The 16,512-nt window shown below is 42.8% G+C and overlaps 2 protein-coding genes across 5 annotated transcripts in view; one reads left to right on the top strand and one right to left on the bottom strand.

Annotated features, from left to right (window-relative positions):
• The window catches only part of LOC116792532 (serine/arginine repetitive matrix protein 2-like), a 280,339-nt gene that overhangs the window by 233,245 nt on the left and 30,582 nt on the right, over positions 1-16,512 (bottom strand).
• Positions 144-12,177, top strand: ATRIP (ATR interacting protein). 4 transcript variants are annotated; one of them, XM_032699532.1, is made up of 13 exons: positions 144-420; positions 1,622-1,704; positions 3,170-3,340; positions 3,967-4,085; positions 4,384-4,544; positions 5,795-5,893; positions 6,356-6,485; positions 7,606-8,346; positions 8,885-9,027; positions 9,603-9,694; positions 10,535-10,618; positions 10,872-11,121; positions 11,457-12,177. In XM_032699532.1, exons 1-13 carry the CDS (start codon positions 144-146, stop codon positions 11,516-11,518), a joined length of 2,412 nt encoding a protein of 803 aa, XP_032555423.1. In that variant the 3' UTR covers positions 11,519-12,177. The 4 variants fall into 4 exon arrangements, with proteins under 4 accessions (XP_032555423.1, XP_032555425.1, XP_032555422.1 ...); XM_032699534.1 differs by having other exon boundaries at positions 1,619-1,704; positions 9,005-9,027; XM_032699531.1 differs by having other exon boundaries at positions 1,619-1,704.

Raw genomic sequence — 16,512 nt, 5'->3', positions numbered from 1 at the left:
GCCAATCGCGGGGGCGCTTACAGCCAGTGCCGGGGCCGCCGCCGCCCCATTGGCCGCGCGGGGAGCGCCGCCCGGCGCTGATTGGCGGGGGGCGTGTCCCGGGCGGCCTCGCGCCGTGAGGGCCCCCCGGGCCCGGTCCCGCCATGGCGGCGCCGCCCGGGCCGCGCAAGCGGAGCGGCCCCGCGCTGAGCGGGGGCAGCGGCGCCGGGGCCGCCCCGCCGGGACTCCGCAATGGGCTCCCCCCGCACAAGCGCCCCAAGAGTGCCGCGGCCGGGCCCGCCGACCCCTTCGGTGACAGCGACGACTTCACGGCGGACGACCTGGAGCAGATCGACATCCTGGCCTCGCAGGCGCTGTCGCAGGATCCGCCCGCGGGACTCGCGTGGGGACCCCCGGGGCTGCCCCGGGGCGGGCGGGAAGGTCGGTGTGTCCCGGCACTGCCCCGCTGCTGAGCAAGGGGTTGTGGTCCCTTTAGGAATCATGGAATGGTTCGGGTTGTAAGGACTTGAAAGATCATCCAATTCCCACCTCCTGCCTTGGTCAGGGACGCCTCCCGCTATCGCAGGTTGCTCCAAGCCCCGTCCAACCCGGCCTTGGACACTTCCAGGGTTGGGGCAGCCACGGCTTCTCTGGGCAACCTGTGCCAGGGCCTCCCCACCCTCACAGGGAACAATATTTTACCAATATATCATCTAAACCTGCTCTTTTTCAATTTGAACCCATCCCCCCGTGTCCTGTCACTACATGCCCTTGTAAATACTCTTGCTCCATCTTTCCTGTAAGTTCCCTTCAGGGAACTGCTTCTGCTGTGGCCACCAGCACCCCCCCCAGTGTCAGAGGGATGGCTGGGATTCACAGGAATAACAGAAATAACAAAGGAATAGTAATCCCAGCAGGCACATTGCACTGAGCTGTGCCCTGGGGGGGGTGTGGTGACCCTGGCCTGGGATGTGGGTGCTGCAGGTTAAACCTGCCAAATAAACGAGTTTCATAAACTTTTAATTTGCTGTAGTTACCATTCACAGTATCATCATTCACTTTTGTATCCTGGTTGGATGTTGGCCACCAGATTATTTTTTCCCCTGTTAGTTTTCACTGGTAAATGCATAATGTGTCATATTAAAGCAGCTGATTTTCAGGTTTACTTTGAAAAAAGCAAAGCAAACCAGGGGGTTGTTCATAGTGAAGTTTAGAGAGCTTAAATCCTCTTAAGTTTAATGTTTTGGCAGCGCTGACACCTGCCATCTCTCCAGGTGAACGAGTTCTCTGTGAACCCTTGTTTGTGCAGGGTGTGTTAACTAAAGTTACCTGCAAGGAATTGCTCACATTTGCTGATGGCCGCCTTTCTGCTTTAAGATATTAAAAGATCTTTAAGTTCCCTTCCAACCCAAACCATTAGATTAGAAACTGGGGGGTGGAAGGGTGTTCTCTGTTTTAAGGATTGATGCACAAGCACTGACAAGGCTCCTGTGGTGGTTAGGTGAGGCAGTTTACCTGTTTGTGATGATGGTATAAATACTAAGATATTCAGATGTATGAAATGGCAAATAACATGGTGTTGAGTACCCAGTGATGTTCACACATCATCTGTGCTTCACATCTTGGCTTTTCTCTGCAGCAGAAAGCAGAGCAGAAGATGGGCTGATGAGAGATGCATTCCAGTTTGAAGTACTGCAGACACAGAATGAAGAAAACAAACAGAAGGTTGGCAACATTTTCCCCTCCCCTCTAAATGTCACGTTTTTGGTAGGGCTGACTGAAAGGTGGGATAAGTCCAGTTCCAAGCATTTAATTCTAATCAAGTTGATCAATAATCTTTGTAATCCAGAGGTCTGTTAAAATCATTATACTAGAAACAGCTCTAGTAATTATTAAGATTGAGACCAGTAGTTTATTTCTTGGTCACTTCAGAGTAGCAAATGCTAATTTGTCAGTTTTACGTGTTCCCTGTCAAAGCAATTCTCTGTCCTGTCAGCCAGTCAGCAGGAGTTGTTCTGTGCAACTTAAAGATTTGAGAAAGCAAAGTGACTTTAAAGTGGCTTCATGGTACTTCACCTCCTGCTGATCCATTGTGGAAAGATACTTAGGGCAAGAAACAGATGTAGAAAAGTAAGAAGGCACAAATTCCTGTACAAAGTCTCTCCTTTTTTGGTGCACAGCTTAGGAAGGAAGTAAGCCTTGAACAAGTTTATATTTATCAGAACAGCCTTTTAGCCTCTGATCAAATTTCATGTAGGTACTTCCTGATCCAGAAATATTATATGTGGATTTAATAGTCTGCTGTGTATATTTTTTTAAACACTCTGTGTTTGGGTGTGGATACCTTTTATAGGGAAACAGGTCAGCACTTTTAACACAAAATTTCTTCTTTGATTTAATTTTGAACTTAATAAGTGGGTGGGTCGTGGCTGCTATGAGAGACAATAAACAGAGAATAACTTGGGCACTTGCACCTCGATTGATCTTTGTTTCTTTGTGCTTTCCCCCAGCTGGGAGGGTCCTACTCTATTTACCTTTCTTACCTCTGTTTTCTGAATCTTTCCCAGCTCTGTTATATCCATCTTTATCAGGGAATCTCTTACCTGTAAACCATCATTTTACAGTTGTGTAGAGGTGTCTTCTTGCTTTTTTTTCATGCATTTCTGAGTAACTCATTCATTATCTCTCCAAAGTCTTGTCTCTGAGTGGTATTTCTGCTCAGGAAATTAGAGAGTAAATATGTCATGAAGATACTGTCTGGGGGTGGTGCCTTGTCTTAGAACAGAGTTCTTGTTGTCTGCCCTGCTAAATGAAATATTACAATGAAATTAGCAGTGTTATCATCCCAATAATGAATAAATTATTGATGTGTATGACTAGAAGACTTTGAAAGAAAAAGTAACAATTGCAGAGGAGGGGAAAGAGAAGGATGGTCTTTGACAGATATCAGAATAGTATGTGAAGATGTGTCTTTGCTGTCATTTATAATTCTGTTAGAGAAAACAGTAGCTGAGTTTCCTGATTTAATCAGAAAAAGGTTAGAGGCAACATGGCAGAATTTTTGAACTGGGTTGCAGGAGAATTTTCCTCCCTAGAAATTATAAATAAAGACCTAATTTTCAACCACACAGTGATGCAAATACATACTTTTGGCTGTGTACATCCTTTAATGGAATTTCTCTGTTGGCAGCTGAAAGAAATGCAGGATGAAATTCTCACTAAAAATGGAGAAATTAAAATTCTGCGTGACTCACTGCAGCAGATGAGGTTTGCTGTGGAGGAACAGAAAAGATCATACCTGCTACTGGAACAGCAAAAATCTCAGACCTTGAGTGAAAAAGAAAAAGAGTTCTCCAAAAAGGTTTGTAAATATATCAATTCCCTGCAGATCAGATACAGAAGCCAGTTTATGACTTAATGATGTCACAGACCATTTAGTCAGAGGGAGATCCAACCGATGCATGCTTTTATTTTCTTATCTAAAAGAAAGCATTTGTAAGAACTTGCAGAGGGTTTTCTCCTGCCAAAACAAAAGAGTAAAATTCAGATGGTAGAGGTTTTCATTTGCTGCCTTTTTTTTTTTTTTTTAAGCCACCCCAAGACCATTAAAACTGGAATGTATTTTACAATGGAAAAAAGAGACAGAGCATGCTCCATGCCTCTGATCAGGTTGCTGTGCCTGTTGCAGTCATCTTTCTGAGAGCCCTGAAGAGGACAGGGGCTGCTTTTGTGCTGTTCTCTTTGGTCATGCTCTGTGTGACTCTTGGTCTGTCTTAGCCAGTCCCAAATGCTTCTTGCCTGAACTTCTGGCACTTGGTTCTCAGATAGTGTTAATTGGACTAAGATTCATAAAAATGGAGATCTTGTGCAGAGTTCACAGTAAGTAGATGGTTATCTTGAACTCTTGTGGTAACTCCAGTTGCTCTGCAGTTACAACACCCCTAAATTACTCAGTAACAGGAAAACTGTCTTTAATTCCTCTTCCAGTTGCAGTCGTTGCAGTCAGAGCTGCAGTTCAAGGATGCAGAAATTAATGAGTTAAGAACACGACTTCAGAACTGTGAAAGAAATAAACATGTTGTTACTCAGACAGTTCCAACAACAAGGTAGGGGGGGTTGGAGAAGGAATTTGTTTTCATTTTTACAAAATGTGTGCTTAAACTATTTGAAAAGGTTTCCTTTCTTCATGTAATTTTAGCTCCGTTGTCTTTAAAAAATACAACCACAAAGGTCTGTTCACCTCTATGAAATTTGCTCAAAAAGAGCCTTTCTTGTATCTAAGACAGAAATTCAAAGAGTTTGTAGTGAAGTAGCTTTAAAACATCAGTGAAAATAAAGTAGATTCTTGCTTATTGTTTAATAAAATAACTACAAAAGAAATACTGATTCACCTTTTTATATTAGCCCTAAAAAGAATTTTGCAGTACAAGTGAAACCAGAAGGATGTTCTCCACAGCCTGGAAGAAGATCTTTTCCTACAAAAGAATCCTTCAATGCTGACATGTCCACTAGACCATCATGTTCTTCAGGAAATGTGATGGCCCCAACTAGTTCAATCAAAGAAGGTAAATCCATGCCCAACTTGCCCCATTTGTAGCTGCATGTGAATGTTCTGCCTTAGAGAAGGGGTTTTGTACTACATGACTGAACAGTTGCAGTAAATTCACTGTAGACAAAAGCAATTACTTTTGTTTTGGTTTTCCTTTCATTTCTTTCCCCTTTATAGCCATTGGAGTTAAACAGCCACGACTGAAATTTGCATCAAGGCCATTTTAATCCACACCTTGGTACCAGGTGCCCAGGTGCCAACGATGAAGGGGCCCATTGGCTGCAATAAAAAACTTTCCTGTATTATGTGATGAACCAAAATATCCAAACTGTTGATCTGCCTTTTCTCATTGAATAAAGAACAGGAAGTAATTTGCCTGTTTCTTGAATTGGTCTGCTAGTCAGCTAAAGCATTTTTTGTATTCTTGTTGTTCTGGCTTTTTTGGGGGGGCAGGGGAGGTTGGATTTTAAAGGGTACATATTTAGCCACCCTGAAAGAAGCAACGGAAACAATATACTCATTTCCTCTTTTATGTGTGGGGCAGTAATTCTCACAACATTTTATCTTGAAATTCATTGAGGAAAGCTTAGGAAATTAATATCTGCATGTTTTTGAAGATTGCTATAATATGAAACAAAATCAGTGGGTTTTTTTATAGCAGCCAGCTGCCATGTTTCCAATGGGAAATAGTAAATGGAAGAAACTTGGATATCATCAACTAATCCTTACAGGAAGAGTCATGAAAAATCTGAGATGGTGCTGCCAGTTCCAGTGTTCAGGCTGAAACTGTGTGGGCAGTAGGGACTGCACCAAAAAGAAAAATGCAGTAGCCTTAAAGCATTAGAATTGCTGCTGCTGGTTCTGGTAACAGCACTCAATATGCCAGTTTATTTGAAAAAATGGCACTTCTTTACTTGCCTTCTGAACCCTGCAAGGCTTTTGGCTTTAGTTTACCTGGTAATTGGGACACAGAGAGATGATTAAAAGATTATGAAATGCTCAAATTACTTTTTAATTTATTTTTTTAGACTTCTGTGTTAATTTTTAGCTGTCCTAATCTCTGCTAGCAGTGGGAATTCAACTTAGGGAATAGGAATTCTGCATTCACCACTGCTCTTAACTACTGGTTGATGTACCTGATTGTACAAGACAAATGTTTTTTGCCTGGTTTAGTGTCTGAGTCCTTACTGTCTAACACTGAGGGTGTGCAGAGGATGGGCAGAGATCTCTAAGCAAGGCAGTTCTCACAATCCCTGTTTGTTCCAGACAGTAAGATGACCCATCCTGAAGTTTCATCTGTGAAGCACCAGGAGGCAACGGGAAAAAACGGTTCCTACAACTCTGCACCTAAACGGAGCACACGAGGTAACTTAATGCTGTTCCTGCAGAAATAAACCCAGGGAAAATGTACTTTAAAAAAAAAAAAAAACAACACCAAGCCTATGAAACATAAACAACCAGCTCTAGGAAGTCTTTAGGGAACCTAGTTCCAATTCACAGTAGAATTGCATCACATCATTGTAATATCTGGAGTGGAACATGAAGGGCAAGTCATCAGGGCAGTCGGGACATACGGTCATTTGGCTCAAGTTATTCTGCTAATATGGGATTGTAATTAAAATATCTCTAAACGTAGTTTGGTTTATATTTAAATACTATCTTAATTTTTCTGAAAATCATCCCCTTGGTTTTGAGAAAGAAGATTCATAATGAAAAGAATCACTTTGAGGTTGAGAGCGCTCTTATTTAGAGCTATCTTTTGAAATGTTAAGTTTTTGTTGTTGGAGATGGTAAAGCTACTCCAAGGACAGTTCTGTGTCCCTTCAGGTTCAATCTTACTGAATGCACTGATGAAGCAGCCCATTGTCCCTGGGTCATTACTAGGATTGTGCCATCTCCTCAGCAGCAACTCTGAGCCTCTACCTGGAGCTGTGTTGCAGCCTAACTCTCTGGATACGTAAGTTTTATGGGTTTTTTGTTAAATTGTACCTGACATGTTCTTAGTACAGTGGCATTTCCTGTACTAAGAAACACTTAGTCATGTAGGACAGCTCATTCCCTGTGTTAAATGCTGCTTTGCTTAGGCCATTTAATGCAGAATTTAAAACATCATACCACGTGTTTGATGATTAATGTGTGATTATTGTAGATACTAGACAGTGGAACATCACTAAGTGATAAACTAGGTTAATCATCTATTAGGGGAAGGCACAGAATTAAACCTGGGAGTGGCTGTTAGCAGCTTGCATTGATGGGAAGGACATAAACATGATCATGAGTTAAGTGGGAAGGAAATGTTGAAAATGTGATTAAAACAGTAGGTTTTATATCTTCAAAGTCGAAACTGTGTTTAATTTGTAATGTACAATTTATGTGCATTTTTCCAAGTGTGCATTTTTATAGTGACTGGTAAAGCCTTTTAAATATGAATATCAGATATAAATTATAATTGTTTTTCACTTTAAAGAATTAGACTGTAGCTCCTGAAATACCTTTGTTTTTCTGATATTTTATTAGTAATTCTTGTGTTATGTGGGTTCATACAGGGCTCATATCTCATTGCCCTTGCCATTTATGCAGGAAGAGGTGGTGAGTTTGTCCCTTGCAGCTGCAGTTTGACTGGTTAATGACTGAACACTCTCTGATTTCTGGCCAGGAAAATAATTCTTTACTGTTGTAGTCCTTTAAAAACCCCTAAATATTCCAGATCAGTAACGTACAGATACTTATTCTTCCCAGAAGCTACCAGATAACATCAGGGAAGAATATATGACAGGTTAGCAAAAGCCTGAAGTGGGAAAGCCAGTGTTTGAAATGTAGTTTCAGACAGTGGCTTATAGTGAGCTGCTGAAGTTACTCACCTGTGAGCTCTGGCTACTTTAATGAGACTCAGGAATGCTTTGAAATTGCTCTTCCGTGCAGGTCTCAAGGAGTAGGATGATTTTTTTTTCCCCTCCCAATTCATATTTTATTTTTGGGAACAGGCATTTCTTATTACTCTGGCCTTTCTATTGTTCAATTCATAATGTGGATAACTCAGATTTCAGCTATGTTCTCTGCCTTTTCCCCTTGGATAGGAAGTCCACACAACTCCCCAGCAGCAGGACACTGCAAGAAGAAACCGCTCCTCTCGTGTCCCTGCAAGAAGCTCAAAAACTTGCAATAACAGGATTGAACTTGATCGCTATGGACCAAGGATTAGCTGAAGGAAGGCCAGCAGAAGGGCAGGGAGGGCTCCTGCCTCTCCCACAGTGCAGGATCCGAGGAGCTGTGCACCTCCTGCCCCTGGTGGAGCACCACGTCGGTGCCTATTGCCGGGCGGGACAACTGCCGGACACGGCTGGGAATGGTTCCTGTGGAAACCATTCCACTGTTTCTTCCAGAACCAGCACAAGTTCAGTGTCGAGTAAGGAGGACTTCAGGTTGTCTCTTGAGGAAACTGCAGTTATATCACTGGGAATCCTTTATTACTTGGTGTTCTATAGCTGGGACGTTGTCCACACATTGCTGGCTGCCGGAGTGGAAAAAGGTGCTGCTGCTGCTGCTGCTGGAGACAAACAGGTTTCCAAGATGGACAAAAATGTGTTGTGTGACAATCAGTGTGATAATAAAGAAGATACCAGGACACAAGGAGGGCTGCCTGCAGCTCCACAGGATGCTCCCAATAATGATCGAGCTCAACATTCTTTGTTTAAAAAGCTTCTTCAGGTTTTAGCTTTTTCTGCTGCAAGGGGTTCCCAGACTGACAGAATCCTGAGCCAGAGCCTACAGGTTTTGGTGAAATTAGCTGAAAATTCAACAATGGACTTGCTAATAAAGTAAGTCAGTAATAGTTTTACAATGATTTCAGACTCTGGTGTTCAGCACTTTCCATCCCCTGGTGAAACCAATATGTGCAGATACAAGTAGAAGTTTTGCCCTGTATGAGAGAAATCACATTTCTCAGATCACCTTTGGGGAGCAGTTGAGGATCTTTCTATTACCTTTGCTGCTAATAAGTGTGATAATCATCCCTGATCAGTTTGAAAGTGAGGAAGCTTTTTAAGGCCACATGCATTGGATCAGAATATCTGTAATATTGATTTGGGGGTTTTTTTGTGATTGCTGGGAGATGCTTAAGGAAGGAGAGCACAGGGTCTCATTCTGGGAGGTAAAATGCCAGTCAAAAGTGAAGCATTTCATCACAACCACTGTGAACTGCAGTGACTGCCAGGTGTCACAATGTTTTTCAGTAATTTGAGATCAGTTACGTTCTGAATAGCTAAAAGGGCACAAATTATGGGGCTGTGTACAAGAAATGGTGTATTTTCAACTTGTCAGTGCATTTCCCATTCCTAACAGAGCTTTCTTTTGAAGTTTTCAGCAGTTGCTGAGCAGCCAGACCCTGCTGCACTGCCTGTGTCCAGAGACCCCCCTGCCTGCCGTCCTCCTGACTGTGAGACTGCTGGGTGTCCTCTCTCAGCACCAGGGCTTGGCTGCTCAGCTGTGTTCTCACTCAGGTAAAGGACTGCAGGGCACAGAGCACTGTTACCATCACTCAAAGGAATGCAAACAGGCCTTGCTCCTAGGTGCTAAAACCCCAGAAGGCAAAAAGCCTGATATGCTCCCTGAAACCTTGTTTTCTAGTGCAGGGTTTCAGTTATTGTTTTAAAGATTATTTATCTCGGGGCATCTGCCTACATGTGGTGCTTTTGATAGCCATGTGGATTTTTAAAATTTTCAAGATTAGCATTCGTTGTATTAAAGGTTGTTGAAGAAAAAAGGGGGGTTGAGGAGTTCTGAGGTTTAAATATCTGTGCATTGTTGAGCTTGGGGATTCCATTGCCCTGCATGACAAATGGTCTCTGTCCAGTTCCTTATGAATGAAGTAGGACAGGATTAGCACGAAGGCACATACAAAGTTATGGGATACTAATTTCTTCAGCACTGCTTAAGATGTGTGAAGTAAAGCAAGAAGTGGGGCCTGTACCACAAGTCCTAGGAGAGCACTCAAAATGTGAATTAATTTTTAATTAAAAGAATTAGTTTTTGTCATGAACAGTTGACTGAAAGAACAAAGTTCTCTCTGTTTCAGACACCTGCCTTCTCCTTGCACTGTACATGTACATAACATCAAGACCAGATAAATCAGCATCTGAAATGCTTTGGCTTCAGCTGGAACAAGAGGTAACCATGTGGCTGTTTGTCCACATGCTCTTTCCTGTTCTTTCCAGTTGGGGGAGTGGGAGGAGCAGGACAAGGCACGAATTGCCTGAAAACAATTTCTTTCTCTAGCTGAAATAGAAACTGAAACTGTGGGCCTGCAGTAAGGGATTACATTGATCTTTTTTTTTTTATTTTTAAAAGGACAGGCTTGAAACTGAATCATTAACTATTCTAAAAGAGAACATCTGTCATGATATCTTTTAAGTCACTGAAAAAACAATACAGATTCTAGGATGGCTACAGATGTTCAACACCAAGCTTTATTTTGCTTTTAGATCAACAGAAGAGTAAAAAGAAGCAAGATCTAGGTTTCATTTTGATTGTCTTAATTCCCTCTATTACATCTAAAAGGCAGACCAGAGTGGTTTAGGATTATATTCCTTGTAATCAGTGGAATTGCTAACTTGCTGTATAATAGCCGTGGTTATATATAGAAAGAAAGGCTGTTAAATTTAATTTGTGTTGTTTGTACTGACAGAAGTGACTTAAGGTTCTATTTGCTCCACTTCTGCTCTCATTTTAAAGAATTTTGAACCCTTCCTGCCTGCTGTGTTACACTAAAGTACATTTGTATGCAGTGAATTAAGGCCCCCTGACCTCGTTAGCCGCTCATCGGAAAGTCGAAAAGGTTTCTGTGCAAGGCAAATTCTGCATCTGTAAAGTTTTACAGGGGAAAAAACTGATACAGTTTGGGGGCATAAAAGAGATCAGCTGTTCAGGAAAAAACAACGTTTCAAAGCAGCAGTGAAATCCTGTTTGTGCCCGTGCCCAGCTCAGCCCCTGTGTGTGTGTCTGTGACAGGCAGTCCGGCTCCTGACCCGGCGCACGGGGTGCTCCAGACCAGCACTTCTGTCACCTGGCACAGCCTGTCAGTGCAGCCTCGAGGTGAGTCACCACAGCCCCCGACTTTAATCTGCTGAGAACTTCCAGGTACTCAGAGCTGGAATAGCTTTCTGCCCCCCCCCCCCTTGTTTTAGCTAGAAGTGTCCTGTACTTCACAGGATGCCACCTCCCTAGGGGGCTTGCTTTGGCTTGCTAGAAAATAATCTCTTCAGGCTTCTGAATTTCGGAGTAAAGTTCACAAGGAAAGAAGTTTTCTGCTGCTGTATTTTTACTTTGTGTTTTTTTCCTCTTGCAGGTGGTTAAGGCACTAATTATAATGTTACACAGGCAGTGGATGAAGATGAGAAGAGCTGAGAACAGCTCGTGTGCACATAAGGAGCAAATTATTCAGTTTTTACGGGATGCTGTTTTACTCTTGCACAGCCTATCTCAGAAAGATAAGCTGTTCCATGAGCACTGCCTAGAAGTTCTCCATCAATATGACCAAGCCATGCCAGGCATAAGAGCCATTCTCAAAAAGACTAAAAAACTGAGTGCCTGTGAAGGTAAAAATCAGTCAGATGTTGGCTTTTTTCCATGCTGTAGAAATAGAAATTTCCCTTCTGTCCCTTTCCTCACTTAACAAGTACCATGGATGGCTCCTGCTCAGACCTCTGAAGTCAGGCCATAGTCTTGTGCTTCTCAATATTCACTATACTTAACCAATGCTTTACTATTCTTCTTTAATAGTTGTATCTTGTTCTTCTCTCCAAAGAAATACACCCCTACAGTCTGTTTGTTGTCTACAGTCAGGATGTTTTAAAATGTAGATACCAGTGATAGTTGCACTGTATCAAGTGGAAAAAATGACTCTCTGAAACATGACTATTCGTTGTTGCAGAGCTGATTTTGGATGAGTTGTATCCTCCTGAGCCAGAAGACCAAGGAATGGACTCCAGCTAGCCAGCATCTCACACAGATCTGTCCTTCCTCATCTGAATCATCATAATCATTGCCAGTGCAAATGTGAACTTTAAATCATCCCTTTGTTAAGTGACAGCCCAAAGGTTGCATTCAAAGGCAGCACAACTAAGACACATTTCTTTGCTGTAATTATTTCAGTGCCATCGAAATGTAGCTGAAAGTAAACAAATTTTGAGATGAGAATGACACTGCAATGGACTTATGATTGGCCCTGGTTATGAATTTCATCCTGTACAAAACTGCTGGCAATGGAATGGAAATGTCTCCCCATGTCCTCTGTTTTCCTGTGACTGCAGCTGAATTTATGATGCTGAGCGTGCCAAGATGTTTGGGATCACTGCATTCATATGAAAGCCTTTTGAACTCACTTTCTTTTGCAATTTTAACTCTTTCTTGCTTGACTTCCAAAATTTTCATGTTGGTATTAGTAAACAGTTCACAGTGATTTTAAAAACCTTTCTAGAAGTAACTTGGAGTTGGCAGTTCACTACGGGGCTTTGAATTTCTTGCTGAGAATTGGTCACCTGAGTTCACTTGATTTTCATGAATCTGCTGAAAGTGTAACTATGGAGGCACCAAAACAAACAAACAAAAAATCCTAGACCTTACATTTTTTTTAAAATTCACCTTGAAAGAGTAAGATGGTGCTGCTGAGGACTCCATCCTAGGTTATAAAGGGATATTTAAGTGTGTGCAGAATGACTGGGGCTTTTTGGTCACTGTGAAGATGAATGACCATCTCATTCCTAGGATACAGCACTGAAGGTTGGAGGAAGAGCTGCTGCTCCCTGCACAGTCACACTGGGCTGCAGGTTATCAACTGAGCCTAAAAAGGGAGGTGTGAGTGCTTTTAAAATGAGCCCACGGGTTTGTATTTATAAATGGGAGAGCTTTTTTCATTTTTCCACAGGTGCTTGATTTAGAAAGAGCCTGGATCCAGGGAACAGGAGGAGGAGAGACCATACTACAGGGGGAAGGAAGCTCTTGGAAAACTGGGAAACATTCAGTTCCCTGGTCACGCCCAAAGAAGCTGTGTCCTGCCCTGGGGCAAAGAGCCCCACTCCAGTGGGCTCAAAGAGCTCCTGACTTGGTTTGTGCTTTGGAAAAGAACTTTTCCAGAGACTGCTGTGCAGGAATAACCAGGGAAATAATCCATCATCTCCCAAGGGCTGAAGCTTCTTCCCAGCACAGCCTGGGCTCAGCCTCCCCCTCCCGGAGCAGCAGCTCTGCAGAGGCAGGACCAGGTTGTTCCTGTGAAACACAAGCTGCCAACTGCTCCTCTCAGCAGCAGGTTTCAAGTCCCTTGTAGCATCTGGAAAACTGCCATTTTCCTGCTTAAATGCAGCAAGGAAGGATGAACAGGCACATAACAGCAAGGCCTTCTGAGCCTGTGTGTGATTGTACAGCCACAAGCCTGGAACTGCCCCCGGGCCCTGGACAAGACACCAGAGGCTGTGTGACAAAAACAACAGTTGGCTTATCCACAGAAAACAAACAAATAGAAACTCGATACAACAAAAAAACCCCACACAAACAAAAACCCAACACCAACCACCATTTCCTGGCCTGCAGGATTAGATGAGAGAGGAGAGCTTGAGAACGTCATGTAAAAGCCCTTTCCTTCCTCAAAACCAAAATAAACATTAAGATAATTCTTTGAAGAACAGCCCCATGAGCTGTGGTAAAGCTCTATCTGAACATGAGCCTGCTGTGAGTGGCAAGCTTAGGACAGCTCTAACAAAGACATGACAGTCACCACATACCAAAATACAGTGACCTGCCATCACTTTTTAACTGTTCTCACCACTTAGTTTCTCTAAACAGAATTTGAGTTTATAGAGATAAGATACATTTAATCCCCTTTGGGTGAACAGACCAAAACTGTTAAGAAGAGTTTGGACAAAAACCAGTTAATGAATCCCAAACTGTTGAAGCAATCCAGCTATAAAAACTTGTTTAAAAAATTCCTGGCCTCATCCAAAGGGTGTGTGTGTATGGCAACTTGGAAAAAGGGAAAAGTGGATTATTGCTGAACCTTATATAAATGGAAGTGTTATCTGTGGAAAAAACTGCCAGGAAAATCCCTAACTGTTCCCTCCTGGCTCTGCATCCCCTCCCATCCACCCACTCACAGACACCACCTGGACATGGACATTTACACTCTCAGTGAGTTTTCTTCCAGCTTTTGACTTTTAACTGCTACAACCCAGGCTCCATACCCCAAACAGACCCAAACCCCTACAACTTCTCCTGGCAGAAATTATGGTAACATCACGGTGTTATGGAATTAAACCAGAGCTTTTAAAGTTAAAGGCATTTCCTGTGACTGAGAAGTTCACATTCCTAAAGCAAAATGAGGCTGCATTCCTGAAAAGGCAGAAGTAAACATACTTACAGGACTGCCATAATTCCCTATTTGTTAAATCATTTATGGTGACCAATTTTTCATTGGAATTATTGCAGGATTGTACTGACCTTCAGTAATTCTTCCTTTTTTACATTCTCTTGGAATTTTTCTTGGGATTAAAAAGATCCGACCATGTGTGCAATAGCTGATTATCCCCTGAAAAAAAAAACTGAAGCATTTTTACACATTTTGGGGCTACTGCTTTACTGTCTCCATGACCCAAAACCAACAGGCAGCTCTCATCAGACAGTCCCTGAAGAATTCCCAGCAGAGCAGCTTTCCCGTGGCCAGTTTGCATTTCCCCAACATGTTATGGATAAGCTGTGCCTCTGTATTAACTGAGAAAAGGAATTTACTCTGGCACTGAGAGCAGTCACAGGACTGAACAACGAAGTGTTGAGCAACGAGGAAAACCACTGGGCATGTTCTACACATGATTATCACATTCCTCAGCTGCAGCCACCCATCTGTTCCCTTGCCTGTGGGGATGGCAGACGGAGTTTCCCCTTGGATAAGCTGAGCTGACCAGAGCTGGAGTTTTCCTGCTCAGTGAACTGTACTTTGCACACCTCGTAGAATCACGGACTGGGTGAGGCTGGGAGGGGCCTCTGTAGCTCTTCTAGACCAACTCCCAACCCAACCAACCTTCCACTGAGAAGACAAACAACTGGTTTGTGTCACATCAGGCCTCAAAACCCATTTTTATTAGCTAAGCTGAAGTAGGTGAGGATGGCAAATACAAAATATCTCATCATGTAGCAACATCCCCAAGTTGTTTTTATTCATATTAATCCCCCTAGTGTGAAACTGCTTAAAAAACACCTTTAGCCTGTGCCAAACTATTAGAACACTAAGTCATCTTAACCATTGAATAATGCTTTTATGTTACAGTCTGCAATATTATTTATGGTTATAGTGGCCAAATGGTTACAATTAAAGTCAAATGTAGCAGTTCTGCCTACAAAAGGGCTGTGTATTATCTGCTGTGAATGTAACAGCAAATGCAAACTTACATTTCCAGCGTAAATTGTTAAAAATAAAAACTGCCCACCATTGATTCTAACAGCAGACTGATAAAAAAAGGTGATCTGTGAGCTTTATAAAGATCTACAAACCCACTGTGGCTGTAGTTTATCCCAGTGCTTCCAAGAGTCAGGGCCAACAGCCAGAGTGCTGAACATAGACTAGACTTAAAAGTCTCAGTCCTAAAGTTGTCAGTGCATTAATGCTCTGAACAGTAGCTCAAGGGGTAACCTGCTTTTGAAAATACCCAGAGGAAATGGCTACTTTATTTTCATATATGGTGAGAATATAACAAATAACTGTAGAGTCTCCTAACAGAGGTAACACAGAACAGTAATTTTCTTTGTCTGTGTAGAGGTTGGTTTTTGAGAATGCAGCTGAACCATTTGTTTTGCTGAAGAACCTTCTTTACAGCACAGCTGAGCTGCAACACCAGCCCAGCAGCCTGTAAAGGACATCCTACCTGATTCAAGGGCTGAAGTAACACTGGGGAGTGAACCACAAATCCAACTCCAGGAGCAAACCTTAAAACGGAGTTTCCGGTAACTGATTTAACAGTTGTTTTGACTGCAGTAGGGGAAATTGGATATCAGAGGTTATCTTACAACATTCTTCCCTCTAGTGAAACGAAAAGTGAACCAGCCACCGAGTTTGTCAGTTTGCAGGAGAGGAGGGACAGCACCGAGGCAGAAATGGCATCACTTCCAAACTGTACAGGGGAACCAGAGGGGCCTGTGCCACACTGCACCAGGCAGAGCCTCCTCACTATCCACTACTGACAAAAGCAGTTGTGTCTGATCCTAAATACATCACCTTACAAAAGAAAAACATCCTTTATAACATGGCTCGCTCGCCCTGAGTGGAGGCTGCCACAGGAAGGTGAAGCAGAGGAAGCTACTCCATCAATACAGAAACCTGAGCTCCTGGAAGGATAAAATAACATTTTCTTCAGTTTTGTCTCACCTCTGCCAGGTTTAACCTGAGTACTTCTGTCCCTCTTATGTAGCTCACTGTAAATCTGACCAGATTCCTGTGGCACTGGCTGCAAGAACTACACGAGGTCAAATAGTAACCAGAGGGAAAAAAACAGACCCCAAACCACTGGCTAAAGCAAACCTGGCAGGTTATCATACATGCCTAGAGTCAATACTGAGTTTCCATACTTGGAAAAAAATAAAATAGGCAAGAATTGCTTGTTTGGCAATAACTACTGAAGTTTTTCCCTCCTTTGTGTCCAGCTCCTCCACACAACCCTGCCATGGGCTTTAAATTCACGCCAAGTTTTGTTCTGGAAAAATTCACACTGCTGTAAACATCTGCTGATTAAACATCATGAAAACATAACCAGCCATATTCCTCACCTAACCCTGGGCTCTCAGCTTTTTAGTTCAGCAGTTTGCTCTCCTGTATGATGTTTTGCTGCAGTAAAGGGTGAAGGCCCCTTTGAAGCCCTAAGTGCTCGTTAAAGGAGATCTGCAGGTTTTAATCAAAGCAGCAGCTCCTGCTCCTCAGCCCTGTGTGCAGAGAGAGGGGAAGGCACAGA

The sequence above is a fragment of the Chiroxiphia lanceolata genome, chromosome 11, assembly GCF_009829145.1.
Source record: "Chiroxiphia lanceolata isolate bChiLan1 chromosome 11, bChiLan1.pri, whole genome shotgun sequence".
NCBI lineage: Eukaryota > Metazoa > Chordata > Aves > Passeriformes > Pipridae > Chiroxiphia > Chiroxiphia lanceolata.
The sequence above is the reverse complement of the archived record's forward strand: the minus strand, read 5'-3'. Positions and strand labels throughout refer to the sequence as shown.